The sequence below is a fragment of the Marmota marmota genome, unplaced genomic scaffold (genome assembly GCF_001458135.2).
Source record: "Marmota marmota marmota unplaced genomic scaffold, marMar, whole genome shotgun sequence".
Lineage (NCBI taxonomy): Eukaryota > Metazoa > Chordata > Mammalia > Rodentia > Sciuridae > Marmota > Marmota marmota.
In genome coordinates, this window is record NW_026000207.1 from 126,350 (window position 1) to 153,849 (window position 27,500).

The 27,500-nt window shown below is 48.7% G+C and overlaps 3 protein-coding genes and 1 non-coding gene across 14 annotated transcripts in view; 2 read left to right on the forward strand and 2 right to left on the reverse strand.

Moving 5' to 3' along the window:
• Positions 1-3,265: 3,265 nt before the first annotated feature.
• Trnav-cac lies at positions 3,266-3,338 on the reverse strand. The gene has a single exon. It is a non-coding gene; the product is annotated as a tRNA-Val (tRNA).
• An 11,694-nt stretch (positions 3,339-15,032) lies between these two features.
• Positions 15,033-18,419, reverse strand: LOC125612774 (translation initiation factor IF-2-like). Its single transcript, XM_048791468.1, has 3 exons — positions 18,415-18,419; positions 17,379-18,108; positions 15,033-17,062 (listed from the first exon to the last, which is right to left on the reverse strand). Exons 1-3 carry the CDS (start codon positions 18,417-18,419, stop codon positions 16,988-16,990), a joined length of 810 nt encoding a protein of 269 aa, XP_048647425.1. The 3' UTR covers positions 15,033-16,987.
• On the forward strand, positions 17,570-23,975 carry Zbtb45 (zinc finger and BTB domain containing 45). 6 transcript variants are annotated; one of them, XM_048791548.1, is made up of 4 exons: positions 17,988-18,428; positions 19,000-19,120; positions 19,889-21,155; positions 23,194-23,975. In XM_048791548.1, exons 3-4 carry the CDS (start codon positions 19,889-19,891, stop codon positions 23,448-23,450), a joined length of 1,524 nt encoding a protein of 507 aa, XP_048647505.1. In that variant the 5' UTR covers positions 17,988-18,428; positions 19,000-19,120; the 3' UTR covers positions 23,451-23,975. The 6 variants fall into 6 exon arrangements, with proteins under 6 accessions (XP_015361016.1, XP_015361015.1, XP_048647505.1 ...); XM_015505530.2 differs by lacking the exons at positions 17,988-18,428; positions 19,000-19,120 and adding an exon at positions 17,570-17,703; XM_015505529.2 differs by lacking the exons at positions 17,988-18,428; positions 19,000-19,120 and adding an exon at positions 17,614-17,742.
• A 1,421-nt stretch (positions 23,976-25,396) lies between these two features.
• Slc27a5 (solute carrier family 27 member 5) overlaps positions 25,397-27,500 on the forward strand; it is an 8,489-nt gene continuing 6,385 nt past the window's right edge. For 2 of the 6 annotated variants that reach the window (XM_015505516.2, XM_015505515.2), the window contains exons 1-3: positions 25,549-26,259; positions 26,607-26,816; positions 27,182-27,340. In XM_015505516.2, coding sequence (XP_015361002.1) covers positions 25,572-26,259; positions 26,607-26,816; positions 27,182-27,340 — 1,057 coding nt within the window. In that variant the 5' untranslated portion in view covers positions 25,549-25,571. The other 4 variants (XM_015505519.2, XM_048791518.1, XM_015505517.2 and 1 more) reach the window with 4 other exon arrangements.

Sequence of the window (27,500 nt, forward strand, 5' to 3'; positions counted from 1 at the left end):
GGCAGCATGGGGGCTGGGGTTAGTGGCTCAGTCTTAGAGCATAGCTTGGGGGCACTGGGGCTGGGGTTGTGGCTCAGTCTTAGAGCTAGCTTGGGGGCACTGGGGCTGGGGTTGTGGCTCAGTCTTAGAGCTAGCTTGTCTAGCACCTGTGAGGCCCTAGGTTCGATTCTCTGCACCACATATAAATAAAATAAATATATTTTGTGTAACTACAACTAAATAATAAATATTTTTTTAAAAAATAGGTTTTTTTAAACCTATTTATCCCCAGCAGGGCTGGGGATATATAGCTCAGTTGATACAGTGCTTGCCTTGTATGCCCAAGTCCCCGGGTTAAATCCCCAGCACTACTAAATAAGTAAATAAACAGATTGCAATTTTAAAGCATAAAGTAGACCACTGTTATTGCTTTGGTAGCAAAGGAGAAATACGGTTGAAGCTGCCCTGGAACTTGTGATCCTCCCATACAGGTATGTGCCACCAAGCCCAGCTCACTTTAAAATCTACATCTAGTCTGAAGCTAGAGGATCACAAGTTCAAAGTCAGTCTCAGCAGTTCAGCCAGTCCCTAAGTAATTTAGTGAGATCTGTCTCAAAATAAGAAATAAGAAGAGCTGGAGATATGGTTCAGGGGTTAAGCCCGCCCTAGGTTCAATTCCTGGTACCAAAATAAATAGATAAAATATACACTGGTAGCACATGGTGGAGCATACCACGTAATCCCAGCAACTCGGGTTGGGGCAGGAGGATCACAAATTTAAGGCCAGCCTCAACAATTTAGTGAGGTCATAAGCAACTTAGCAAGACCCTGTCTCAAAATAAAAATTAAAAAGAGCTGGAAATGTGGCTCAGTGGTTAAGTGCCCCTGACTTCTGTGGAAGGAAGGAAGGAGGGAGGGAGGGAGGGAGGGAGGGCTGGGATGTAGCTCAGTGATTAAGCACCCATGGATTCAATTCTGAGTACCAAAAATAAAAAAAATAAATACATTCACAATATCTTGCAACCACCAACTCTATCCAGTTTTACAGTATTTTCATCATCCCAAAGAGAAACTCCAGGGGCTAGGGTGGAGAGCACTTGCCTAGCACAAAGGGTTTGATCCTCAGCACCACATGAAAATAAATAAATAAAATAAAGGTATATTGTGTCCATGTACAACTTAAAAAAAAAAAAGTGGGGGGAAATTCCATACCTGTCAGCAATTACTCCCCATTCTGCTCTCTCATTAACCCCTGGCAAATACTACTGTGCTTTCTGTCTCTGTTGGACTTTGGGGTGGAGAGTGTTGTTTTCTGGTTCTTTGGGTTCTTTTTGGAAGACTTAATTTTGTTTCTAGGTTTGTTTTGTTTTGTTTTGTTTGTAGTATCAGGGATGGACCCAGGGCCTATGCTAAGCAAACTGTATCATTGAGCTGTATCTCCAACGGGGGTCTATGGACTTTTTTCTTTCTTTTATTTATTTATTTTTTTCTTCCTACTGTATGTAGATGGTTTAACCTTGAGCAGGTGATGAGGGGTAGGGGATGGACGTATATGTATGTTGTACTGCGTTTTACAGGCAGTACAACATACATATATATCAAAGAGAGTTCATAAGTCACAGGACTGGGAATCACAGGGAACTTTATCACAAAAGGCAAACATCTGGAAAATGGAAATTGGTGAGCCAAACCTCGCCCGGTAATAGTTAATTATAACTCTTTAAGGAAAGGATTGTTTCAAGGTCATGTAACACCAATCCCTTGTGATCAGATCCTCACAACCCTCACATTGTGACCAGGTCATCTGAACCCTCACAAAGGAAATTTGCTGAAGGCTATACAAAGGGTAAGAAAAGCCAGGTGGCTCACCCTGGCTCTGGAGGCTGAGGCAGGAGAATCAGTCTCAGCCGGTGAGGCACTAAGTAACTCCATGAAACCCTGTCTCTAAAATGAATACAAAATAGGTCTGGGGATGTAGCTCAGTTGTCAAGTGCCCCTGAGGTCAATTCCTGGTACCTCACAAAATAAAAAGGGTAAAAAAAATACTTAAAGAGGGAATGAGAAACTAAGGTAAGAAACCAAAACCCTTAAAAACCCCAGACTCCATAAAAGCCACTCCATTCTCTGAGGCTGGGTTTATGGCTCAGCGGTAGAGCACTCACGTAATGCGTGAGAGGCTCCATGTTCAATCCTCAGCACCCCATAAAAATAAATAAATAAATTGGGGCTGGGATTGTGCCTCAGAGGTAGAGCGCTCCCCTAACACGCAAGAGGCACTAGGTTGGATCCTCAGCACCACATAAAAAGAAAATAAAGATGTGTCCATCTATAACTAAAAAATAAATATTTTATAAATAAATAAAGGTCTTGTGTCCAACTAAAAAATAAATAATAAAAAAAAAAGCCACTCCATTCTCTTCAGAGGCCATCTGTGCAGTGCCCTACAGTGTACCTGATCCTCATTTCTCATTTTTCTAATAAATTCATGTCTATACTTTGTGCACCTCTGTTGAATTCTTCCTAGGGGACCACAAGAACTGGTGTTTTTGAACACCTCCCCTACCCCAACCCTGCCACACACACACAGCTGCTTTGGCTTCATCTTCTGCCACAGGACTAGGGACTAAAACCTTGTGCTCTACCAGTGAGCTACATCCCTGTGTTTGTTTTTTTTCCTTTTCCTTTTTTTTTTTTTTTTTTGGTACCACCAAGGATTGAACTCAGGGCATTTAACACCTGAGCTACATCCCCAGGCATTTTTAATTCCGGGTCTTACAGTTGCTTAGGACCTTGCTAAACTGCTGAGGTTGGCTTTGAACTCACGATCCTTCTGCCTCAGCCTCCTGAGTCACCAGAAATACAGGCTTGTACCACCAGGCCTGGCCATAACTCTCCTTTTTATTTCTTATTTTATGAGAGAGTCTTGTTAAGTTGCCAAGGCTGGACTTAAACTTGCAATCCTCCAGCCTTAGTCTTAAGAATTCCAGGGGGACTGTGGCTCAGTAGTAGAGCGCTTGCCTAGCACATGTGAGGCACTGGGTTCAATCCTTAGCACCACATAAAAATAAATAAAATAGGGGCTGGGGTTGTAGCTCAGTGGTTGAGCGCTTGCCTGGCATGCATGAGGCCCTGGGTTCGATCCACAGCACCACGTAAATACATGAATAAATAAAATAAAGATATTCTGTCCATCTACAACTAAAAAAATAAATGCATTCTATCTATATACAACTATATAAAAATAGATTTTTTTAATTGAAAAATAATTTTTCCTTTTTTTTTTTTTTGGTGGTACTGGGGATTGAACCCAGGGCCTTGTGCATGTGAGGCAAGCACTCTACCAACTGAGCTATATCCCCAGCCCGAAAAATAAATTTTTTTAATTGAAAAATAAAAATAAAGAATTGCTGGGAGTCCAGGCATGGGCCACCAAGCCTGGCAATTGTCTAACCTTTTGATGGAGGTTTATGATATGTAGAAATATGTATAGTGAGTACCCCAGAAAACCAGCTTTGATATTAAAAACATTACTGGCTATCATGAGCCCTTCATTCCCCTATAGCTGTTATCCTGACCTCCTAGAAAAATTTGCCCATTCATGAACACACATGGGGTTTTCACTTCTCTGCCTGGCTTCTACCCTAAATGCACATCCATGTGGCCACATGTGGACCTAGTTCCTTCCCTGCCCTGCATGTGTACAGTCTCATTATATAAATACCCTGCAGTTTACATTTTAAAAAAATATTTTTGTTTTGAAACTGCCTCTTAATGTGTTGCCCAGTCTGGACTTGAACTCCTGGGCTCAAGCAGTCTTCTGGCTTCAGCCTCCCAAGTAGCTAGGGCTACAAGCAGGCCCAGCCTGCACTTCCTTTGACTGCATTTGGGTTTCCCTCCTGCTTGTATTGATATAAATGCAGTTACTATGTGCAGTATCATACACAGTTTTTTTTTTTTTTTTTAAAGAGAGAGTGAAAGACAGACAGAGAGAGAGAGAGAATTTTTTTTAATATTTATTTTTTAGTTTTCAGCGGACACAACATCTTTGTTTGTATGTGGTGCTGAGGATCGAACCCGGGGCCGCACACATGCCAGGCGAGCGCGCTACCGCTTGAGCCACATCCCCAACCCATACACAGTTTTTGATTGAGTATTTCTCAAGTTGTAATGAGGAGCTGGCAGGTTTTAGCAGAGGGAGGCATATCTGATTGCCACTTCAACGTTTCATGTTGGGAATGTATTGGTGGGAGTAAGGTGAAAACAAAAGATCATTGTCCCTGTAGGTTGCTGGAGAAAGCACTGGCTCTTTTCATTTACTCTTTGGAATCTCTGTGGTTCCTCCACTAGTTTCTTGTGGCTTCTCTAACACTACCACAAACTCGATAGCTTGAAACAAAAAATTGGTCTCTCACACTTCTGGAAGCCAAAAGAAGATTATCTCTGCCTCTTCCAGCTTCTGGTAGCTTTAGGCATTCCTGGGCTGCATTCCTGGGCTTGTGATTGTATCACTCTGATCTTTAACACCACCATCTTCAAATCTGGGTTCTGACTCCAAATGCATCTTCTTCTGCCTGTCAGTGATATGGTCTAAATTATGTCCCCAGTCATTCATATGGTAAAGCCCTAATTCCTAATGTGATAGTATTTGGAAATGCAGCCTTTGGGTAATAATTGGGTTAGATAAAGTCAAGTGGGTGGGGGCCTCATGATGAGATTAATGTCTTTATAAGAAGAAGATCTGAGAGCTCTCACCTCTCACCCCAATATGCAAGGAGAAGTATCCTCAAAATCAAACCTACCTTGCCACCACCTTGATTTTAGATTTCACTTCTAGAACTGTGAGTCTATATTTTCACAGCCTCTCTATTATAAGAATGCATGTCAATTTACATTTAGGGCCCACCAAATAATTCTGATGATGTCCCCTTTTCAAGATACTTAATCATTATTACAAAGACCATTATTTCTAATAAAGTAACACTTAAAGGTTCCAGGAACTAGAGTCACTTTCAGTTTAGTGCAGTTGCTATATCACAGATGGGAAACCCAATTCTAGAGAGGAAAAGTGGTCCATCAGAGCACCTTAGCCTGTATGAATCCAACCCACTCTTGGACCGATTGGGTGTCTTCACCTCTTCTGTCTACTGCCTTCCCAAAGAAGCTATGTCTTCCATGAAGGGCAAGGATAGAAAGGGACAGTAGACACCCAGAGTTTCATACTTTCCCCTGCAGAACGGAAGCAGGGCACCTGGGAGAGAAGGCATATTCGAGGATTCCAGGCAATGTCTGAGGTGAATCTGAAATACCTTGATACGCAATAAAGTTAAGACATGCCTCAAAATGGTAGAGATGTGTTAAAAGGACACAGAAGCGAAATTTGAGGATACAACTTCAGCATCAGAAAGAACTGTGACCAAGCTGTGAGCCATGGGCACACCTGTAATTTCAGGTTCTTGGAGGCTGAAGCGGGAAAACTGCAAGTTCAAGGACAGTCTAGGCAATTTAGTGAGACTCTGTCTCAAAATAAAAAATAAAAAGGGCTGGGGATATGGCTCAGTGGTAGAGCTTTTGTCTAGCATGTTCAAGGCCATGTGTTTGAGCCCCGGCACTGCAAAACAGAGAGAAAGAGTCTGAAAAATATACCCATCTGTTACCATATGATGCTGCCTTTTAGCTACTCCTCATTCTGAGAACTTGGCATCAATCTTGCCTTTCCGAAGGGAACTCTATTTCAGGGGAACATGTGGCCCCAGCTCTTGCTTATAGAAGAATGCATCCTGATAATTAGATGCTAAAATATGAAAAACATAATTTCTCAAGCCAAATTCCCCAGAGCATGCCTGAATTATCTACTTATGTTTACACAGGAGGCTCCTGGTATTAATGTGGCTGCCTTGGGTACCTGAGCAGGCAGAGCATACTCAGATGTACATACCTATCATAAAATTTAATTTATCCATTGGGCAGAAATTAATAAAAAAGAACAATTATACTTTTTTTTTGAGAGAGAGAGAATTTTTTTTTAATATTTATTTTTTAGTTTTCGGTGGACACACATCTTTATTTTATTTTATTTTTTTATGTGGTGCTGAGGATCGAATCCAGAGCCCCGTGCATGCCAGGCGCGTGCACTACCTGAGCCACATCCCCAGCCCCCCAAAAATAACAATTATAATAATAATCTGTAATATTCTGTAATAAAATTATCAGCATTAATACTCTTTTTTTTTTTTTTTGTACTGAGGATTGAACCCAGGGGCATTTAAACACTGAGCCACATCCTCATCCTCAGCCCTTTATTTTTAATTTATTTTTGTTTATTTATTTTAGTTAAAGATGGACACAATTCCTTTATTTTATTTTATTTATTATTTTAATGTGATACTGAGGATTGAATCCAGTGCCTCATACATTCTAGGCAAGAACTCTAACACCAAGCCACAACCCCAGTCTGTATTTTTGTTTATATTTTAGACTTTTTTAAGTTAAGTTGCTTAGGGCCCCACTAAGTTGCTAAGGCTGGCCTCAAACTTGTGGTCCTCTGCCTTAGCCTCCCAAGCTACTTGGATGACAGGCCTGCACCACTGTGTCCAGCATCAGCATCACTAGTCTTGAGCTTTGGGACAATTTTTACACAAAACAAAATTATGTGAACACAAGCACAGTGATAACCAAGATAGCTATGGACAACTAAGGGGCAGGATGTGTACATTGCTAAATGTCAGACAAAGGAACAATTCATGTCCCAAGCAGGGCAGCTGGAATTTTATCCCACTACTCATAATGACATTCAATTTAAACTTATGAATCCTTGCAGCTGGGCACGATGGTAGAGGATTATAATGCTAGCAGCTTGGGTAATCCTAGCAGGAGGATTGTGAGTTCAAAGCCAGCCTCTGCAACTCAGGGAGGCCCTAAGGAACTCAGCAGATCCTGTCTCTAAATAAAATATAAAAAAGGCTGGGGATGTGGCTCAGTGGTTAAGCATCCCAGGGTTCAATTCCTTGTACCAAAATAAATAAGTAAGTAAGTAAATAAATAAATATAAAATGGTTACTTTCCCCCCAGCCACTCTGGAGGCTAAAGCAGGAGGATCACAAGTTCAAGGAAAACCTGAGCAAATCAGTGAGACCCTGTCTCAAAATAAAAATAAAAAGGTGGAGAATGTGATTCAGTGGTAGAGTACTTGCCTGGCATGCACAAGGTGCTGGGTTTAATACCCAGTACTGAAAAATAATCAAGGCCTGAGGAGGGGCTGGGGATGTGTGCAGCGGGGCTCGATCCTCAGCACCACATACAAACAAAGATGTTGTGTCTGCCGAAAACTAAAAAATAAATATTAAAATTCTCTCTCCCTCTCTCTTGAAAAAAAAAAAAAATCAAGGCCTGAGGATGTAACTTGGTGGTCGGATGCAACTGGATTAAAACCCTAGCACAGCAACAAGAATAACAAAAGAGGAGGAGGAGGAGGGGGAGTGGGAAGGGAGGGGAGGGGGAAGGGAGGGAAAGGGAGGGGAGGGGGGGAAAGCTGGGACAGGGCCTGTGGGTCCACCAGAGGCAAGGGCCGGAGCAGCCTGGGAGAAGGCCCGGCAGGGCCAAACCCCCTACCTGTCAGGGTCCATGGGCATGTGTACCAGGTATGCCAAGTAGTGAGGAAGTGCCTGGGGATGGGCCTCTAGGAACCAATCCTTGTTTATTATAGATGTTTTTTGGTTAAAAGAAGAGACTTAACCAACAGCTTCAACACAATGGGCAGAGAGGGAGTGACTGAGGTCAGGTGTGGTACAGGTGGCTTTTCCTACTGTGCTGGTTGTGGCTGCTCAGTTGCTCACCTTGGTAGTGAACCACTTCTCAGACCAGATGCTCCTGAATGGAACAGTGTAAGCTGACAAGATTAACAACATCTAGGTGGCACAGGAAAGTGACTGAGACAGCAAGGGCAGGGACCAAGGCTGTACTGTGTGGTTGATGTGAACTGCCCACAATGTGCACAGTGGTAGTAAAGTCATATTAGTGGGGAACAGGAATCGGGACAGGGACTCACAGTAAATGGGTCAAGGGAGCCCACCAGAAGGATGGAAATGGAGGGTGGTGAGGTTACACCACATGGTAAATCTTACCAAGGATGGTTGGATTGTTCACTTGAACTGAAACAGCTGTCTGGAGGCAGCAAAGGTAGCGTCTAAGGGTGTGAAGGCTTCAGGCCACATCCTATGGGCAGGGAATTCCTAGCCCCAGGGCATCCAGTGAAGGTCTTTCCTGAGTTGCTCTTTTACATATGAAAGCTCTTTAAACCTTTTCTAACTTTCAGACATTCTTTGCCTCCACCCCTCTCAGTAGACTCTTAATCTCTGGATGCCTTTACTTTTCTGGTAAATGCTAAAGGCACCAAGCCTAGTCCCACCCATTGCTTCTACCACCTCCACAGAACTCTCCTGGGACTCCAAACTCCGTTATTAGGAGGCCCGTACAGAGTGTCAACTCAAGTCTTGAGGTTTCCATTTTTTCCTCTGTGGCTCAACCCTCCTCTGCTGCTACTTGCCTTGCCAGAGACCCCTCTCAGAATCTACCCCATCTGCCTCATATGGGGAGGAGTTTCCATGGAGCATGATCAGCATGCTCCATGGATCCTGAATCCTGGGACCTGCCTCCCACATCTAGCACAGACCAGACTCACAGAATGGGACTTGGGTATTAGTTTTTTCTTCTAGACAGTAATAGCCAGAGAGGGTGACCCTGGATGATGAGCTCCCCTGGTAGTGATGCAGGATGGAGAGAGGCTGTGAACAGACACAGCTAAGGGGCCCTGGAAGATGCCTTGGTGGATGCCTTTGTCCACTGATCCATGCCTCAGTCAGTGTGTAAGGGTAAAAGAAATTGAAGTTAAAGCGTAAAAATTAAAGGGTAAAAGACCGGGTATTGTAAATTTTCTAAGCTGCAAAGTCTGAGTTAAAATGTAAAGGATTAGGTATTGTTAGGTTTCTATGTTACCTGCAAAACCTGAAATTCCTGTAGTTGTTAAGACAATGCTTGGAACCGCCCAGTAAATATTCCCCCTGACTGCTTGGTTGTTTAATAATTCAGGGCTCTGTGTGATCTCCCAAGTAGGCCTTGCAGGGCCTAAACCAATCAGTTTAAATGTGTACCCCGTTTAGAACTGACCTATCACTCCCGCCTGACCTGTTCCCGCCAATGAATGAACTAATCATGTTTAGGAGTTGTTGCTTGATTTTCCCGCGGTGTATGATGATTTGTTAAAGGAGACTGTGATGTATGTAAAGTCCCACCCTCCCAAAAAAGTGTACTTAAGCAGTGCTCAGCCCCTGCTCGGGGCTCTGGGCTGTTCTCCGTTCTTGAGTGGGCACGGAGCCCTAGCATGCTAGATCAATAAATCCCCTTCTGCCAATTGCATGAGTGGTCACTTGGTGGTCTCTTTCTCCAACGCTTCGCCGGACCCTTACAAGTGATAGACCCAACTGATCTTTTCTTTTTTTTTTTTTTCAAAGAGAGAGAGAGAGAGATAATTTGTTTTTAATATTTATTTTTTAGTTTTCGGCGGACAGAACATCTTCGTTTGTATGTGGTGCTGAGGATCGAACCCGGGCCACACGCATGCCAGGCGAGCGCGCTACCGCTTGAGCCACATCCCCATCCCCAACCTGATCTTTTCTTAAAAATTGGGAGCCATCTCGCCACAAAGCCATGAAAAGATAATTTCGGCTTTACTATAAATTACTACAAATTCTGAACCTGCTTGGAATGCCTGCCCGGGCCTTGAACTCACCCCTGCCTGGCTCTCTGACCAGATAGCAGCAGATAGATCTCTTCTGATGACAGAGAGGTGGCCTGGCGAGGCTCACATATACTCCTGTCCGGGACAGTAACGAGAATCGTTCTGTCCTCTGTTCTGTTCTGTAGGGAATTCCTCTGGAAGGGTAGGGAGGTGCCCACGGGCATATACGCCCTCCTATCCCGGGAGCTTTCGCAAGACGTTGCATTGCTCCTCTGTTTTTCTGTTTCGGCGCCGGGTTTCTCTTTTCTTGTGTTTTGTTCTGTGTTCTATATGTTTTTTGTTTGTTTGTTTTTGTGCCTTTTGTTGTGTGATTTCTGTGGTAAAAACTTAAGGATATTGGACGTGAAAATGGGTAATAAAGCAAGTAAGCCTGACACCCCTTTGGACTGTGTTTTAAGGAACTGCAATGAACTTTACCCCCCTTTGTTAAGCAGGTGAGAGAAGCCCCTAGCTGGCTGCTGGAGCACACCCACTGCACAGGGCAATGCCTGCTGGGGATATAAGAACTGAGTATCTCCCAGGTTAACAAGTGAACCTCCTTTAAAACCCCTTGTCCCTCCAGATCAAGAGAGTCGCAACCTTTGGGCAGAGTCCCTGTGTTTCTCCTTTGTTAGCAAAGCAATAAACCTCCCTTTTTCTTTTTCTCAAAACCCTGTCCTCATTATTAAATTGGCTTCAAGGTCAGGAACTGAACTTTCAGTTACAAATTTTGATACCAACCCCCCCCCCCACCCCCCGAACTTTTTGAGAGCTGACTACTGAAATGTTAGGAGATGGAAAGTGCCAAACCAGAGGAGCTAATCCTGTAAGTAAAAGGAGGGACTGAGGGACTCCCAGCAGCTGCCCAAGCCCTGTTGCTTCAGGGAATTCCCTCCTTCCTTCCCTGCACTGTAAGGATTATGCCACCTCTGTCTTCTTAAAAAAAAGAGAAAGAGAAAAAGGGGACACTAAATGCAGTAAAGTCGCCACCGAGACTCTTGATTTTACATTTCAGGTTGCCCCTCTGTGAAAACATCTGGTCCCCTTTTGGGGACATCTATGGTGCCACTGGTGTAGGAGATTTTTCTCTTATCTGCTCTGTTTTAAAGGTTTCTGTCTGTCAGCCATAGTCTGGAGCTCCTTTCTGTCTGTCTGTCTTGTGTCTTTGTTTCTGGCCCTTTAAGACATGGGCAATAGCAGTGTTGATATTATAAATTGTTTCTTGGGAATGATCTTGGCTGAATGTGTGTCTAAAAGATGATGTTTCATTGTAACAATCTGGTATCTGAATGGGTTTTTGAAGCATTGCACAATCTTGCAGTTAAAAGTTGGGTTTAAGTAATTGTTTAGTTTATGATTTCAGATAATTCATGCCAGAGAACTTAAATACTTAGGATGGAAAACTAAAGAACTCTACTTCCAAGTTGGCAAGTAACTTCCCAATCATTCAGGTTTTTTTTTTTTTTTGTTTTGTTTTTTTTTCACCAATTTTGAATTGGGTAGCCTGGGAAAATGTCACTGTGGGTACCAGTGCATTAATTTGGACAAGGATAGTAAATCATAGTATGGGATCTGTTGACAAAACAAGATGTAAAGATATAGAGTTTTGTGAATTGTATCTTAAATTTGTATCATAATTTTCAACATCTGAACCTGAAAATTATGACTTATGGTTAAAATGCCTTAGGCCTGAGGTGTCTGCTCAGAATAGCAGTTTTTCCCTGCTCCTTCAGACCTCAGCCAGGACTTATGTTGAAATGCAAATGAAAGAAGCCTGCAAGCTCAGTAGAAGACTGATCTGAGACCTAAGGGAAAAAAAAAAAAGTAAATTGTATGGTATTTACTAATTACTGGCCAGTCATTTTTTCTAGGACTCTTGTTTTTTTCCCATAGATTCTGTATTTTTTTGAGCTCATGATTTTGATCCTACAGACCTAGGTTAATGTTTTTCTGATCAGTTCTATCTTTGACCAACTGTGGAGTTNGGCACGTAGGCATTCAGGGCCCAAACCAATCAGTTTGAATGTACCCCCCCTTCCCGCCCGACCTGTTCCCGCCAATGAATGTGCTAATCAAGTTTGAGAGTTGTTGTTTGATTTTCCTGCGCCTCATGATGATTTGCTCTGATGTATGCAGAGCCCCCGCCCTCCCCAAAAAGTGTACTTAAGCACTGCTCAACCCCTGCTCTGGGCTCTGGGCCGCTCTCCCTTGTTGAGTGAGCCTGGAGCCCCAGCGCGCTGGATTGGATCCTCAATAAATCCCCTTTTGCTGTTGCATGAGCCAGTCTCTTGGTGGTCTCTTCCTCCGACGTCTGCCGGACCCTTACAACAAGGCTCTGTGTCCCATCTTACTACATGTGAGAATGACTACAAAAGCAGTAGGCCAGATTTTAGTTCATTTAAAGTTATGTTCAAAAGTTGTTTTTTTGTTTTTTTCTGTCAAGATTACTAGGATCTCAAACAGGGGATATAATGTATAACTCAGCCAAAATTCAGGGTAGCTATTACATGAACTAAATGTTTTTACTCTTGTTAATTTTATTTTGTAATTTCCTTATAAATGGTCTAAAGATTCCCTGTTAGTGTTTTACAGAAGTGTTGCTTTAAGAACACAACATGGGTTAATTTAAGATAATAAGCCATCACCTACAAGACAGATATGATAATACAGATCCCAATTAATAAAAAAGATAAATAATTGTAAAGTTATAGACATTAAATCCCAGTACTCTTAACATAAGGCTATTAAAATTTATTTGCTGGATGTTTAAGATTAAGTTTTAAAATTAAAGTTAAGGGCTGGGGATGTGGCTCAGGCAGTAGCGCGCTTGCCTGGCATGCGTGCGACCCGGGTTCGATCCTCAGCACCACATACAGACAAAGATGTTGTGTCCGCCAAATACTAAAAAATAAATATTAAAAAAAAAATTCTCAAAAAAAAAAATAATAAAATAAAAAATAAAATTAAAGTTAAATTAAAAGGGCCAAAAAAAAACAATATTTGGCTCTTGCCCTCTGAGTCAGTCTGAATCCAGGGAACAGGGGACTTCTCTAAAGAGCTTTGCAACTTTGGGCCACATAACCTCCCGATCAGGGAGATTAATGAGACCACCGGAGAACAGAAAGCCAATCAGTGCATTTGCTATGAAGAGGAGGGTCATCAGAGAAGGGAGACATCCCTGATGCTTCTGAGGGAAGCCACATGGTCAAGCAAGACCTGGACCCATCCTAGCGCAAATGGCACTAGCAGAACTGAGAAGCTGCTCTCAAGTTTCCCCAGGACTCCCAGGGAAACTCGGCTGACTATTAACAATAGATAGAAACAAAAGTCAGTTTGACTGCTTCATCTTAAACACCTAGCAAAGACATTAAAACCAAAACACAGGGGCTGGGGATGTGGCTCAAGCGGTAGCGCGCTTGCCTGGCATGCGTGCGACCCGGGTTCGATCCTCAGCACCACATACAGACAAAGATGTTGTGTCCGCCAAATACTAAAAAATAAATATTAAAAAAAAAATTCTCAAAAAAAAAAATAATAAAATAAAAAATAAAATTAAAGTTAAATTAAAAGGGCCAAAAAAAAACAATATTTGGCTCTTGCCCTCTGAGTCAGTCTGAATCCAGGGAACAGGGGACTTCTCTAAAGAGCTTTGCAACTTTGGGCCACATAACCTCCCGATCAGGGAGATTAATGAGACCACCGGAGAACAGAAAGCCAATCAGTGCATTTGCTATGAAGAGGAGGGTCATCAGAGAAGGGAGACATCCCTGATGCTTCTGAGGGAAGCCACATGGTCAAGCAAGACCTGGACCCATCCTAGCGCAAATGGCACTAGCAGAACTGAGAAGCTGCTCTCAAGTTTCCCCAGGACTCCCAGGGAAACTCGGCTGACTATTAACAATAGATAGAAACAAAAGTCAGTTTGACTGCTTCATCTTAAACACCTAGCAAAGACATTAAAACCAAAACACAGGGGCTGGGGATGTGGCTCAAGCGGTAGCGCGCTTGCCTGGCATGCGTGCGGCCCGGGTTCGATCCTCAGCACCACATACAAACAAAGATGTTGTGTCTGCCGAAAACTAAAAAATAAATATTAAAAAATTCTCTCTCTCTCTCTCTCTCTCTCTCTCTCTCTCTGTCTCTCACTCTATCTTTAAAAAAAAAACACAGCCATTCCTGGGCATTTTAAATAATAATGATGACAATAATAATAATGATAATAATATTTTAAGGTATACACTTTATGTTAACCTCCCAAAATAAGTAAGACTGGAGGCTGAAAAGAAGGATTCTCAGACAGAAATGCCTGATAACTATAAAAAGAGACTATCAAGAGGAGCTGCCAGAGTAGTTTTTAGTTTAAGGCCCACAGATATTCCTAACCTACACAGGTAGGCTTGGTGTTTGCTAGTTTGATTATCCAGCCCTGAATAACAGAATTAAAGGTTTCTCTATTAGACACAGAGGTCACACTAGTAAAAGGATTTTGCAAGATCAGATGACATTAAATTATTAAACTGTATCTTATGGGGAAGGACATCTGTAACCCTAAAAGTTAAATGTTGTACTTACAGTCCTGATAACTGGGGATGTTAAAGCCTGGTGAGGGAACTTCTATACAGTGACATGTTCCAGCTGCTGCAACATTTATGCAGTACTCATGGTTTTTGTTTCTCTCATAGAAGCACCCATCCCCAGATGACTTTACAACCTGTTCTTCCCCAACCAGACTTCAAACCAAACTGACTTCTAAAAGGGAACTCACGTCCCCCACGCCATGCCCCCTCACGTCACCCCCTCTCAGCTCAGAAGAAGCCAAAACGAGCAATGCCCCTCTTCTTACAACAATGGAGCCAAAAATAGACTGTCAATATAAGTAATTAATTAAGTCAGGTCAAATCAGGGAGACCGGTTTTGGGTGAGTTCTAAAAAGTTGGAGACTGTTGCCTGAGGGATTAAAATTCCCTCAGTGCTCTTCTCCTACCCTATCAAAGATTTGAAAGGGACACATAAGAAAAGGGGGGAATGATAGACCCAACCTGATCTTTTCTTAAAAATGGGAGCCATCTCGCCACAAAGCCATGAAAAGCTAATTTCGGCTTTGCTATAAATTACTGCAAATTCTGAACCTGCTTGGAATGCCTGCCCGTGCCTTGAACTCACCCCTGCCTGGCTCTCTGACCAGATAGCAGCCCTCTCTGAAACTTAGAGACACCTCATAAATATTGGCCTTCCCTGGCCAGACAACGACCCTCTCTGAGGCTCTAATGGTCCTCATAAATTCTGATGTTGGGGCCAGCAAAACTGTAAACTACCATTCGTGTGATGCTTGTCAGAGTTCTGTTATCTGTAACCCCCCTTTGTGTAACTTTCTGGGCTATAAAGCTGGGCTGCAGGAAAACTGCTGTTGCTGTCTTGTTTCCCACGGTTTTGGGTGGGAGAGGCAGCCCGGCCGGTCAAAATAATAAGCTTGCTTTAATTTGATTTTAATTGGAGTCACTGGTCTTTTCTTGCGTCCTGGTCTAACATCAGCTCAGGGAGCCCAGTCACGCTGGAGCTCAATTTCTTCTACTCCTTTCAGATCTGTTTGGTACCTACTTCTCCCATCTTGGGCCTGGCCTCAGATTTTCAATATATACAGGCCACGTAGCTCTTCCCTGGTTCCTTAAACTGGTGTCCTCTACTGCACTCATTCATTCCTCAGAACACTCACATGAGCTGGGCTCAGTGGCACATGTCTGTAATCCTAGGGAGACTGAGGCAGGAGGATCACAAGTTTGAAGCCAGCCTCAGCAAATTAGTGAGACTCTGTCTCATAAAAATAAAAAAAGGACTGGGGATATGGCTTAGTGGTTGAGCATCCCAATTCAATTTCCAGTATCTAGTGCAAAGCAAGAAAGTACAACCACTACAATAAGGTCTTGGGAAAAAGAAGCAAAATAAATATTTGCTTCAGGCTTGTGACGCTGGAGGCCACAGTTCTTGGGTGCCCTTGACTGCCTGAGAGTGGTCAGTGTTTGGTTCTTCCCACCCAGACCCCTCCTGACCTCCTGGGCCAGGTCCTCCATCTTCACGTCTTTCTCAATCACCAGACCTCTTCCTTCAGGGCTGAGAACTTTGCTGAAGCTACTTGGATTTTCTCCTTACCTTGAGTCTATTGGGCAGACCTTCTGAGTTTGTCGCCTAGGTAGGTCCTTTGTCTTCCCTGTAGTCCCCTTTTACATGCCAGTGGGACATGCCTCTCTCCACAGTACCATTCTGCAACTCAGCCCATAGTTCCTGGACCTGCCTTGCCCAAGGGAGAACCACCCTCTTTCCACCACCCTTGCAGTTGCCCTTCCCAAACTCAGCTGGGCCTCCTCCAGTCATGCCTCTCACTTTTACCCCAAGGCCCAGTGCTTGTAGGATGGAGTAGTGACAGCTCCTCTGTGAGGTGCCTGATGACTGTTGGAAAGGCAGAAATGAAGCATTTGGTAAGAGGGAGGTGAAGGGTTTGTGTTCATCAAATAGGAGAACAAACAGATTCTTCCTGTGTGGAGGCCCTGTGTCTCCCGAGGGTACTTCTTTTCTACTGCTACTGTAACACAGTACCACAAACTCAGTGGCTTAAACCATTGTCTTTTTCAGTTCACCATTCCGCCGGTTGTCTGCTCTGGGTCTCACAAGCTGCAACTGAGGTGTTGGCCAGGGGAGCTCTTACTTGGAGGCTCTGGGGAAGAATCTACTTACTCCAGCTCATTCAGATGGTTGGCAGAATCCAGTTCCATGCTGCTGCAGGACTGAGGGCTTTGTTTTCCTGCTGGCTGTTGTCCAGGGCTCTTCTCAGACTTCCAGTCTTGCGTTCCATCATCTGGCACTCTTTACCTTCAAAGGCTCTTTCTCTTTTTTGACTTTCAGAACCCCGGAAAGTACCTGGGAACTACCTAAATAATTAAGGTTCATCCTCTATTTTAAGATCAGCTGATTAATAACCTTAATTACAACTACACAGCCCCTCTCACCATGCAGTGTAATTACTCAGATGATATGATCACTTTTACAGTTTCTGGGTACAAAATCGTGGAGAATCTTGCAGGGTCAAGCTAAGTGAAAGCCAGGGCAGGGTGAAGCATCTGCCTGTTCCTGTGTTAGAGCAGCAGGCACCAAGTTGAAAGACACAGAGGATCTCTTACCCTGGCAAACCTCCTGGACAAAAGATGCGGGTTGGTTTGAAGTCAGGGAGGACGCTGAGGACATCTAAGCTGTGTGAAAGGGTGCTACAGATGGAGAAAATGACTTGAGCCAACCTCCAGGTGGGCTCCAGCCAGGGACCTGAGGATGAAGAGTAATGACCTGAGATGAGAGGGGTTGTCAAAGCAATAGGAACAGATCCAGTGTGTGTGTGTGGGTGGGGGGCCACATTGGAGGGTTCAGAGTCTGAACAATGAGACCAGGACTAGACCCGTTGTTGTTTCTGGGGTTTGCATGCATGCCGTGCAAGTGTGGAGAGCGTGGTACCACTGCGTGACATCCCCAACCTTTTTACTTTTATTTTGAGCTCGGGTTTCACTAAATCACCCAACTGGCTTCGAACTTGCAATCCCACGTGGCTGGGATTACAGGCCTGCACAACAGAGCCAGGCCCCACCTTCAATTTTCCTGTGCCCTTTTCAGCCAGGCAGAACGCGAGCTGAGTGACAGTTCTGGCCCCGCCCCCACCCGTCACCAGGGCGACGCCGGAAGCGTGCCCGGGTCCCAGATCCCTCGCGTCGCTGCCGCCCCGGCTTCGGCGATGTTTCGTTTGTTTGTTTGTTTCCAACTCTGACGAGAGCCGGAAGTGCGGCCTGGCGGCGGCGGCCAAGAGCCACCCGAACTCAGGAAACGTGCTGCGACCTAGCGCTCCGCCTGCGCTGCCACGGCCGCGGCCGGGGGTTCCGCCGGCGTTCTGGCCCGGAAGTGCGGCCTGGGAGTTGGTGAGCAGGAGGCGGCCACTGCCGGGCCCGGAGTCGGAGGTGGGGTCGGGCGGGCATCCCCCGGCCGCAGGGTCGGCGGGGAGGCCGGGACGTGCTAGGGGAGGGGCACCTGGGCCGGGCTCGGAGCGCACGCTGCGAACGCGAGAGGGCGCTGCAGGATCGGAGCTCCACGCAGGCCAGGGTGCCGCGGGGGAACCCGGGGTGGCGGGGCTGGAGCGCGGGCGGTCGCAGCGGGTCAGAGGCGGCTCAGCGCGCGGGGTAGGGCGCCAGCCGTGGTGCCCAGGGCGGGACGCGGCTCTTGGAGGACAGCGCGTGGGCGAAGACTGGGCTACGAGTGTGCGACGCCCGTCCCAGGAGGGTGGGCCTTTGTTGGGAGGAATCCGGGACCGCCCCGCGGCCTCTGGGCTGTGGAATCAGAGCCCTCAGGGAGCAGGGCGGGGCGGGTCGGAAGAAGAAAGGGTTCAGGCCTCGCGGGTTGCTGCACAGATTTGTGCCCCGCCCTCCTTTCCTCCACCGTGAAGAAGGGTGCGGCTGGCGGAGGCCAGCCTGTGTAGACGCAAAGGCTTGGCTTCTTTGAGGAATTAACTCCAGGCCCTAGAGGGTTCTGAGATCAGAAGGGTCCTGGTCTGTTAGGTCCGTACAGGCTCCCTCTGGCCGATGTGTTGGGGAATAAACCTGGAGGTGGCCGATGGAGGGAACCAGCAATGTTACTTCATCGGTAACTGGTGCGTAGTGGCTTGGGGGTCTTGCTGGAAGATGATTTTTGCAAATGGGGAGGGAAGAGTTGAGACTGAGACCCCCCAACAGATCTTTAGGGTATAGGGGCAGGATTAAGTAGGGCTCCACTCCGGGGTTGTGACCCTGGAGAGACAAGTTGGTGGAGAGTAGTCTCAGGGTTTCTCGATTCTCCCTCTTAGACCAGAAATCTGTACGTTCTGGGTGTAAGATGACCCGAGTAAACTACCCTATTCCATAGACAGAAAAACAGGCCCAGTGCCCTCTGGTCACCTGCTTGATGGGTGAAGTAGCAATTTCTCAGAATCCCCTGGGGGTACCCCCCCCCCTTCTGGTGACTGAGGCTGGGCAGTGCCTGGATCATAGGGTCACGGTTCACAAGAAGCATGAGGATTGCTCAGCCATGCTCCTTACCTGGCTTCACACCGGCTGTGGCCTGCTGGTGCTTCACCCTTACCCATCCAGTCACATGGTCCATATATAACGCCTCTCTATGTCACACACCCTGGGGCACCTGCCCAGCTGTTGACCAGCTTTCTACCTTCACTCTTATGTGACCAGGCATACTCCAAATGGATCTGACCAGGAAGCAGATGTGCCACCTGTGAAGACCTGCATATTCCAGTTAATGTAACCCCATTCTGGTGCAGCATTCCTGGGTCAGCACAGGAAATCAGGTGCAGTAAGATTGAGAAGTACAAAGGGAAGACCGAAAAAAAAGAAAAAGAGGCAGAGTGGGGGCCACAACTAGCTGAATGAACACTGGCTAGTGTTTCTGTATGAAGATCTGCTAAGTGAGGCAAGGCAGCTGGTCCTAAATGGGGGTTCCTAGCTCCTCTACACAGAGCTACACATTCAGAGGGAGAGTGGAGGCTACTTAAGGATGGATGGAGATATATAGATATAACTGGGGGTTGAACCCAGGGGCACTTAACCACTGACCCACATCCCCAGCCCTTTCCATATTTTATGTAGTTATGGGGTCTCCTTGAGTTCTTAGGGCCTTGCTAAGTTGCCGCGGCGGCTTTGAATTTGAGGTCTTCCTACCTCAGCCTCCCCAGTGGCTGGGATTACAGGTCTGCACCACCGCACCTGGCTACTTAAGGATATTTTAATTGGGGTGGAGTGGGCCAAGAAGAGGAGGAGGTAAGCCCTGCACCTTCAGGGCTGGGGGAACACCTGGGAACTGATATGCCTAACCCTTTTCCAGAGGGATGTTGGGGGCTGTGGAGGCAGAGGGCATTGCAGAAGAAGACTTGAGGTGGCTGAGTCCTGTGTGTTGTGAACCAGGACTGTGAGGGGCTGCTGGGGAGATAGGGGGTGGGCAAGGTCTAGAGTGCAGTGCACCCTTGGCCCTGCCCTGCTACAAATTAAGGGCTGAGGAGACCTGAACACTGGGAGAGGAGAGTCCTGGGCTGACCTCCTCTCCCGGTTCTGTTGTCCTATGTAGATGGCGGCTGCGGAGGCAGTGCACCACATCCACCTGCAGAACTTTTCTCGATCACTGCTTGAGACCCTCAATGGACAGAGGCTTGGTGGGCACTTCTGTGATGTAACTGTGCGCATCCGTGAGGCTTCCTTGCGAGCACACCGCTGCGTGCTGGCTGCAGGCTCCCCCTTCTTTCAGGACAAGCTGCTGCTTGGCCACTCGGAGATCCGCGTACCACCAGTGGTGCCTGCACAGACTGTGCGCCAGCTGGTTGAGTTCCTCTATAGCGGCTCCCTTGTGGTGGCACAGGGTGAGGCTCTGCAGGTGCTCACAGCTGCATCCGTGCTTCGCATCCAGACAGTAATAGATGAGTGCACACAGATTATCGCACGTGCTCGTGCCCCAGGAACCCCTGCACCAGCCCCCCTGCCAGCACCGGTGCCCCCACCGCTGGCACCTGCACAGCTGCGCCACCGCCTGCGTCACTTGTTGGCTGCACGACCCCTTGGGCACCCTGGTGTAGCACATAGCCGCAAGCAGCGCCAGCCTGCACGTCTTCAGCTGCCTGCACTCCCAGCCAAGATAGAGGGTCCGGATGCAGACCCAGTACTTCCAGTCCCTGAGGATAGAGGTGAGGATGAGGAGGACACCGATGGCGAAACCGACGGCGAGGATGGTGAAGGTGGTGGCCCAGGTGAGGGCCAGGCGCCCCCTTCTTTCCCTGACTGTGCAGCTGGCTTCCTCACTGCTGCTGCGGACAGCGCTCGAGAGGACCCACCTGCATCTGCTGGCCTCACTGACTATGGCAGTGCAGGCAGAGATTTCCTTCGCGGGGCTGTGGTGGCCGAGGACGTGTTTCCAGAAAGCTATGTATCTGCTTGGCACGAGGAGGGCGGCACTGCCACAGAAGGCTGTCCTGCTGAGACCCCTGCCCCACCGGACTGCTCCCTGGCAGGACCCCGTGTGCCTGGCGTGAAAACCTCAGGAATGCCTGTAGCACTTTTCCCCTTTCACCTGGGCACGCCGGGGCCACCCCAGCCAACCCCTCCTACACCATCAGGGCCAGCTCCTGCACCCACATCCACCTTCTACCCTGCACTCCAGCCTGAGGCCGCCCCCAGCGCTCAGCTTGGGGAAGCCCTGGCCCCGCCTGTGGTGCCTGCCAGTGCCCCTTCAGGTACCCCTGTACGTGTTCCCGGAGCAGAGCAGCCTGCCTACGAGTGTAGTCACTGCCGTAAGACGTTCAGCTCTCGGAAAAACTACACCAAGCACATGTTCATCCATTCTGGTGAGCCAAGGGGATCCGGGAGGACCACCTTTCTCAGCCCCTTGGTCATTGGAGATTCAAGCCCTAGGGGCAGTTGGGCACTGATGTGGTTTTGTTGCTTTTGGTTACCCCAGGGGGGCTGGAAATTGAACCCTCCAAATATGAGGCATGTGGGGGGGAGTCTCATGTGAGTAATAGGTACTCTTGCCTGTGTCTTCCCCTCCTGTTTTGGGGGATGGGGAATCCTGAGCCTGGAGAGGGTGCACACCTGTAAATCCAGGCCTTTGAAAAGTTTGTGGTGGAGCCTGGAGGGGGGCAGGAGAGATGGAGCAGGGATTGGGGTATGGGGGTAGAGCTCCAGGTAGTCTCCTACATCTCTCCAGCTGTTCACTAGGTGGTGGGGGCTTGAGGTACAGTCAGGTGTGTTCCCTGACCTAGGACGAGTGGGGGAAGCTGGCAGAGGGGCAGCTGAATGAAGGCTGAGGAGTAGCCCTTTGGGCTAGAGTTTTAGGAGAAGACATGGCCACAGTATGTGAACCACACAGGCCCCTAGAGGGGAACCAGGCCTCAAAGACCATGGGAGAACTTCCTTCTCATCTTGGCCAGGGAGCAGTAGAGCAGGAAGGTGGCCTGGGGTGGTGGTGGGTAGGTCCTGGGTAAGGTTGTTTCTAGGGGACTGGGTTGGGACAGGAGTATGAAAAGCAGAAGCTGGCCAGCCGGCAGAGCTGACCATTGTCAGGAAAACCAAAACCATTACAGTGGGAGTGAAGCCAGAGGCTCTTCAGGGGCCAGAACTTGGGATTTGACTCTGAGGCGTGGGAAAGCCGTCGGTGTTGTCTCAGTTGGGGAGTGACCGAGATGTCACAGTTCAAAATCTCCGTCTGGTTGCCCTGGGAGGATAGGGAAGCTATCCTACCCGACACAAGGGAGCTGGGTGATTGGCATGCAGAATGCTGCCAGGACTCCAAGGTAGTGCCAACCTTGCAAGACATGTGTGACCTAAGCCAAGTGCCCAAGCCTGGTTGGTCTGGAGACAGTCACCCTCACCCCACCCCAGCAGGCGCTGCCCTGCAGTCCCTTGGTGCCGAGATAAACGTTGTCAGTGCATGATGACTGGAGAGCCCAACACAGTCCGCCTCCCCTGCAGTCCAGGGTGATGAGTGCAGCCTCTCACCCTGGGGACAGTGTAGTGGCAACAGTCAGGATTCTGACTGGGGATTCCAGCAGGAAGGGGCAGATGTGTCCTGATCTCTCCTTGCCCAGGCATGCTGGGCCTTACTAGACTGTCCTTAAAATAGTAACTGGCAAAGCGGGGTGCAATGGCACACCTCTTTAATCTCAGCAACTCAGGAGGCTGAGGCAGGAGAATCACAAGGCTAGTCTGTGCAACTTAGTGAGGCACTATCTCAGATACATTAAAAAGGTTGGCCAGGGGTGCACATCTGTAATTCTAGTGGCTGGGGAGGCTGAAACAGGAAGATCTCCAGTTCAAAGACAGTCTCAGCAATGGTGAGGCACTAAGCAACTCAGTGAGACCCTGTCTCTAAATAAAATTCGAAATACGGCTGGGGGTGTGGCTCAGTGGCCGAGTGTCCCTGAGTTCAATCTGTGGTACACCCCTCCGAGAAAAAAAGGGCTGGAGATGTAGCTCAGCCGCACAGCACACCTGGACTCAATCCACAAAATAAAAAAATTTTTTAAAAAGGAAAAAAGAATGGTGATTGGCAGTCAGAGAGTTCAGAAGGCTCTACCTATACAGGCCCAGTGAAAGTCCAGGGAGTTCCTAGTGGGGAGTCCAGACACAAGTGGATATTCCAGGGCAGGGTTCCCTGCTGGGGCATACTTGCCGGACAACGGCACCCTTGGATGAAGGTGTGGGTCCAGGAGAGGGGCTCGCTGTGGAGCAGGAGGACTCCAAAATTGGGGAGTTTCCCTGACAGGCACTTAATCCTGGGGGGTCATGGCTACTTAGGGAGGGGAGAGGACCAGAGCCCCTGCCATAACGGGTGCCTGGGAGAGCTGAGTGGTCTGACGCATGTTCTGCCCTCCTTGTCCCCAGGTGAGAAGCCACACCAGTGCGCAGTGTGCTGGCGATCCTTCTCGCTGCGCGACTACCTGCTCAAGCACATGGTCACGCACACTGGCGTGCGCGCCTTCCAGTGCGCAGTTTGCGCCAAGCGCTTCACACAGAAGAGCTCCCTCAATGTGCACATGCGCACACACCGGCCGGAGCGTGCTCCCTGCCCCGCCTGTGGCAAGGTCTTCTCGCACAGAGCGCTGCTGGAGCGCCACCTGGCAGCGCACCCTGCGACCTGACTTGGGATCTGGCCACACCCACCAGGAATCGACTGCGCCCCCACGGCAGTTGGCTACTGCTGCGTTCCGTGACCACCACTCCGCTCTTCCCTGCCCTATCCCTTTCTCCAGACTGAACCTGGGGCCCAGCCTATCACTCCTCTCTTCCACGTCCTTGGACCCTCTAGGTAGGGCAAGGTCCACAAAGGGGACAGTCAGAGACCTGGCCACTAAGAACTGGACCACTTCCCGTCTGAAAGTAGGCTCACAGGCCCGAGGAACTGGGTCCGGGTTTAAATCTCTGGTGTTGATTTGCGCGCGCCTCCCATTAGCTGTAGGGTAGGGATACAGCTCTGTCTGAATATTGGTTGAATGATGTCCCTGGGCCCCACTTGGCACGACCCCTTCCTCATCCAGGGCCTGAGAAAGCCCAGATGGACCCATCATGGAATAGGTCAGACCTTGGGACTCTCACTTCTCACTCTGTAATAAAAGAGTCTGGTCAGTGCACGCTGCCATTGTAGACTGGCTGGGCTAGGAACATCAGGCTTCGGCATCCACGTTTCTGGGCAGCACCCTGCCATGGGATTCTGTTCTGGGTATCTAGGGTGAGTTGCATATATGACTGAAGGTCAGTTCACTCGGAGCTGTAGGCCAGGCCCTCCATCTGAAATGAGGGGCACCAGAAAACTCACCCAGGGGGTCCTTTGGAGCCAGGCTGCTTCAGGGTATGTGAGCCCAGGATACCTACCTTTGTTCCCAGGTGCCAGGTACTAGAGTACAGTGTGAATTAGTTGGCCCTGGGGGAAGGTGCAAGAACAGCCAGAGACCCCAGGGCTGGGTGGATGAAGGTGGCCACCCCAATTAAGATGATGTCACAGGACCTTGCACATCAGACCTCTGCCAACCCAGAGGGGTCACACTCCCCCTTCTCCCACCTCCAGTGCACTGACAGCTCCTGGATTGGGTACCCTGCTTTAAGGATTTGGATCCAGTGCAGGGGGTTACAGCCAGCAGGGCCATGCCCTAGTCCTACTTGTCACTGCCTCCAGAGGCAAGGGGAAACCACACATCACAGGAAGAGTTCAGCTTCTGAACCCCAAGCTCAATCCCTGTTGATGTGGGGGTGAGGCAGAGTCCCAGTGCAGGCCTGTGGTGGACAGCTAGGCTTGAGTTCAGGCATGGCAGGTGTTCATTTTCTGAGCTATTGCTGTGCACCTGGAAGGAGGTTAGGGAGGCCTGATCACTGGAAACAAGAGGCTTGACCCAGCAGAACCTCATCTCCCCAAGGGGTCAGTGAGTACTGCAGGAGGACCACCCAGTGAGGTCAGCAGAGCGTCTGAAGCTTTTCCATTTGACTTGAATGAAACACTTCCAGTGCCAGGATTTCTGACTGTCTCCCAAATGCCTAGCATATAGTAAGCATGGATGGAAGGGGAAGGAGGCAGTTCCCAGCCCTGGAATGCCTGGGCTCTCTCGTCCAGCAAGGAGGTCCATGGAACAGGACAGAATAGAGGGTGGCTGCAGAGTCGCTAATCAAGACCTCCGGAGACCAAGCCGGCAGCAGGTCTGATTTTATTGCACAGTTACCAGGTACTCAGGCAGTGGCTAAGCAGATGACAGGCAGCACCCCATGCAATTTCTGCCAACTATTCTTGCAGCGACCAATCTAGGAGTGGGCCACGGAGCAAGCACAGGGACTGCAACACAGGGCCTCACACCCAGGGCTGTGCCTATGGGGTAAGTGGTTTGCTACTCAACACCCTTAACGTATGCCATGTATGCAGTACTCCATATACTTGTCCCCACACTGGAAAGAGAACTAGATAAGCAGGACAAGCAGAAAGGAGACTGGCATTTGTGCTCAAGAAGAGAGACCTGGGGGCCCTGAGGTCTGCAGCAGAGAGGGGGGACAGGCCTGGTAAACAGGCCAGAAGGGCTGGGACTATACACAAGACCAGGAAGAGAAAACAAATAGGAGGAAAAGAGCCGAGGGCGGAGCAGCCACTGTCAGTGCCTGGGCCATCATCTGGGGGAGGGGTGGACAGGCTGCTCTGAGGGCAGGAGGCCAAGGCCAGGAAACCCAGGGACAGAGGTGAGAGTGCCTTCCACAGCCACTTCTCCAAGGACACAGCTGGTGCCATGGGTATCAGGCAGTGGCTGGCCTTTCTGCTATTCTTGCTGCTACTGCTGTGGGGTCTGGAGCAGCCCATATGGCTACCGGCTGTGGCACTGACCCTGCGATGGCTCCTGGGAGGCCCTACCTGCTTCCTGCTGCTTGGCCTGGTGGTATTGGCACAGCCCTGGATCAGCTCCTGGATGTCCCACTGGCTGAGCCTGGTGGCTGTGCTTCTGACCCTGATTCTATCGCCTGCACGGCCACCCCCAGGGCTACGCTGGCTGCCTGCAGATATGGCCTACTTGGCCAAGATCCTCTACCTAGGATGGAACATCAGGACACAGTTGAGCCGACAGCCTCCCGACACCTTTGTGGATGCCTTCGAGCGACAAGCAAGAGCACAACCTGGTCGGGTGTCCTTGGTGTGGACAGGGCACGGGGCCTGCTCGGTCACCATTGGTGAGCTAGATGCCCGGGCCTGCCAGGCAGCATGGGCCCTTAAGAATGAGCTGGGCAAACCCACAGGCCTGGGTGTCAGGAAGCCAGCTGCCCTCCTGGTACTGACTTCCCAGGCCATTCCTGCTCTGACCGTGTGGCTGGGGCTGGCCAAACTGGGCTGCCCAGTGGCTTGGATCAACCCACATGTCCGGGGGACACCCCTGGTGCACTCTGTGCTGAGCTCTGGGGCACAGCTGCTGGTAGTGGACACAGGTAAGGGCCCCAGGGCCAGTGGAGGAGGGAAGGGGATAGGGGCAAGGGTTGGACTGAAGGTCAGAAGTTCTGGTGGGGGGTGGGAAGAGAGCCCTTTGCTCCCGTCTGCTCATGTCACAGATAATTAGGGTCAAAAGTTGGCATAATTGGAAACTAATCCTGGGGCCAATGGTTGTGATTTTTCCAAAATTACTGTTTCAATCCTTCTTTGCAAAAAAGAAATAAAATTACTAATTATGGAATTCTTTGCCCAAGAATGCTAGTTGCTGTCTGCCTCTGGGTCTTGGGTACCCCGCTTGACCTGACAGGTAAGCTTTGCCTCAGTTTTCCTCTGGCCATTCCTGCAGATCTTAAGGAGAACCTGGAAGAAGTCCTTCCTGAGCTGCAGGCTGAGAACATCCGCTGCTTCTACCTCAGTCATGTCTCCCCTACGCCAGGTGTGGGGGCTCTGGGGGCTGCCCTGGAGGCTGCTCCTTCTGACCCAGTGCCTGCTGACCTGCGTGCTGAGGTCACATGGCAAAGCCCTGCCCTGTTCATCTACACCTCAGGGACCACCGGTGAGGGTACCCCTCAGCCCCAGCCCCGCCTCTAACACAACCCTGACTTGTCCTGTGCCTGCCACTTGTCCTCTGACACCTGCCTTCTGATTCAGACATCTGGTCTTGACTCTGATTCCCAGTGTGATTTGGGTGGTCAATGCAGAAATCCTGCCTCTGTCCAATAAATAGAACTGAAACCCTACTGACCGTTAGTCTTTACCTATTACTCCCTATTGGAATTCAGCCTCAGAATACAGCCACAAATTCCCACTTGACCCCTCTGAGGCCTGAAGCCCAGTGCCTGACTGGAGAGCTGCCCCTCTGTTATGGGCTCTTCCGTGCTATCCTTTCACCACTCACCTTCCCACTCCTTCCTTCCCCAGGGCTCCCAAAGCCAGCCATCCTCTCACATGAGCGTGTACTACAGATGACCAAGATGCTGCCCTTTTGTGGGGCCACAGCTGATGATGTGGTCTACAGTGTCCTGCCTTTGTACCATGTGATGGGGCTTGTTGTTGGGATCCTCAGCTGCTTAGAGCTTGGTAAGCCCTTCTCTGAAAATCCCTCCAATCAGTGGAACCATTGGAGTGGGTGTCAGGGTAGGGTGGTCACGGCGACAACCCAGTACCCCAGGTTCTCGTGTGTGTGTGTGTGTGTGTGTGTGTGTGTTGCTTGGGGATTAAACTCACTGAGCTATACTCC

What these genes read in the sequence shown, in the direction of transcription:
- LOC125612774 (XM_048791468.1), bottom strand. An exon ending in AGGGCACAGGAAAATTGAAG is followed by an intron (nt 17,063 to 17,378) that starts GTGGGGCCTGGC and finishes CTTCATCCTCAG; the next exon opens with GTCCCTGGCTGGAGCCCACC.
- Zbtb45 (XM_015505530.2), top strand. Translation starts at nt 19,889, where the DNA reads ATGGCGGCTGCGGAGGCAGTGCACCACATCCACCTGCAGAACTTTTCT. An exon ending in GCACATGTTCATCCATTCTG is followed by an intron (nt 21,156 to 23,193) that starts GTGAGCCAAGGG and finishes CCTTGTCCCCAG; the next exon opens with GTGAGAAGCCACACCAGTGC.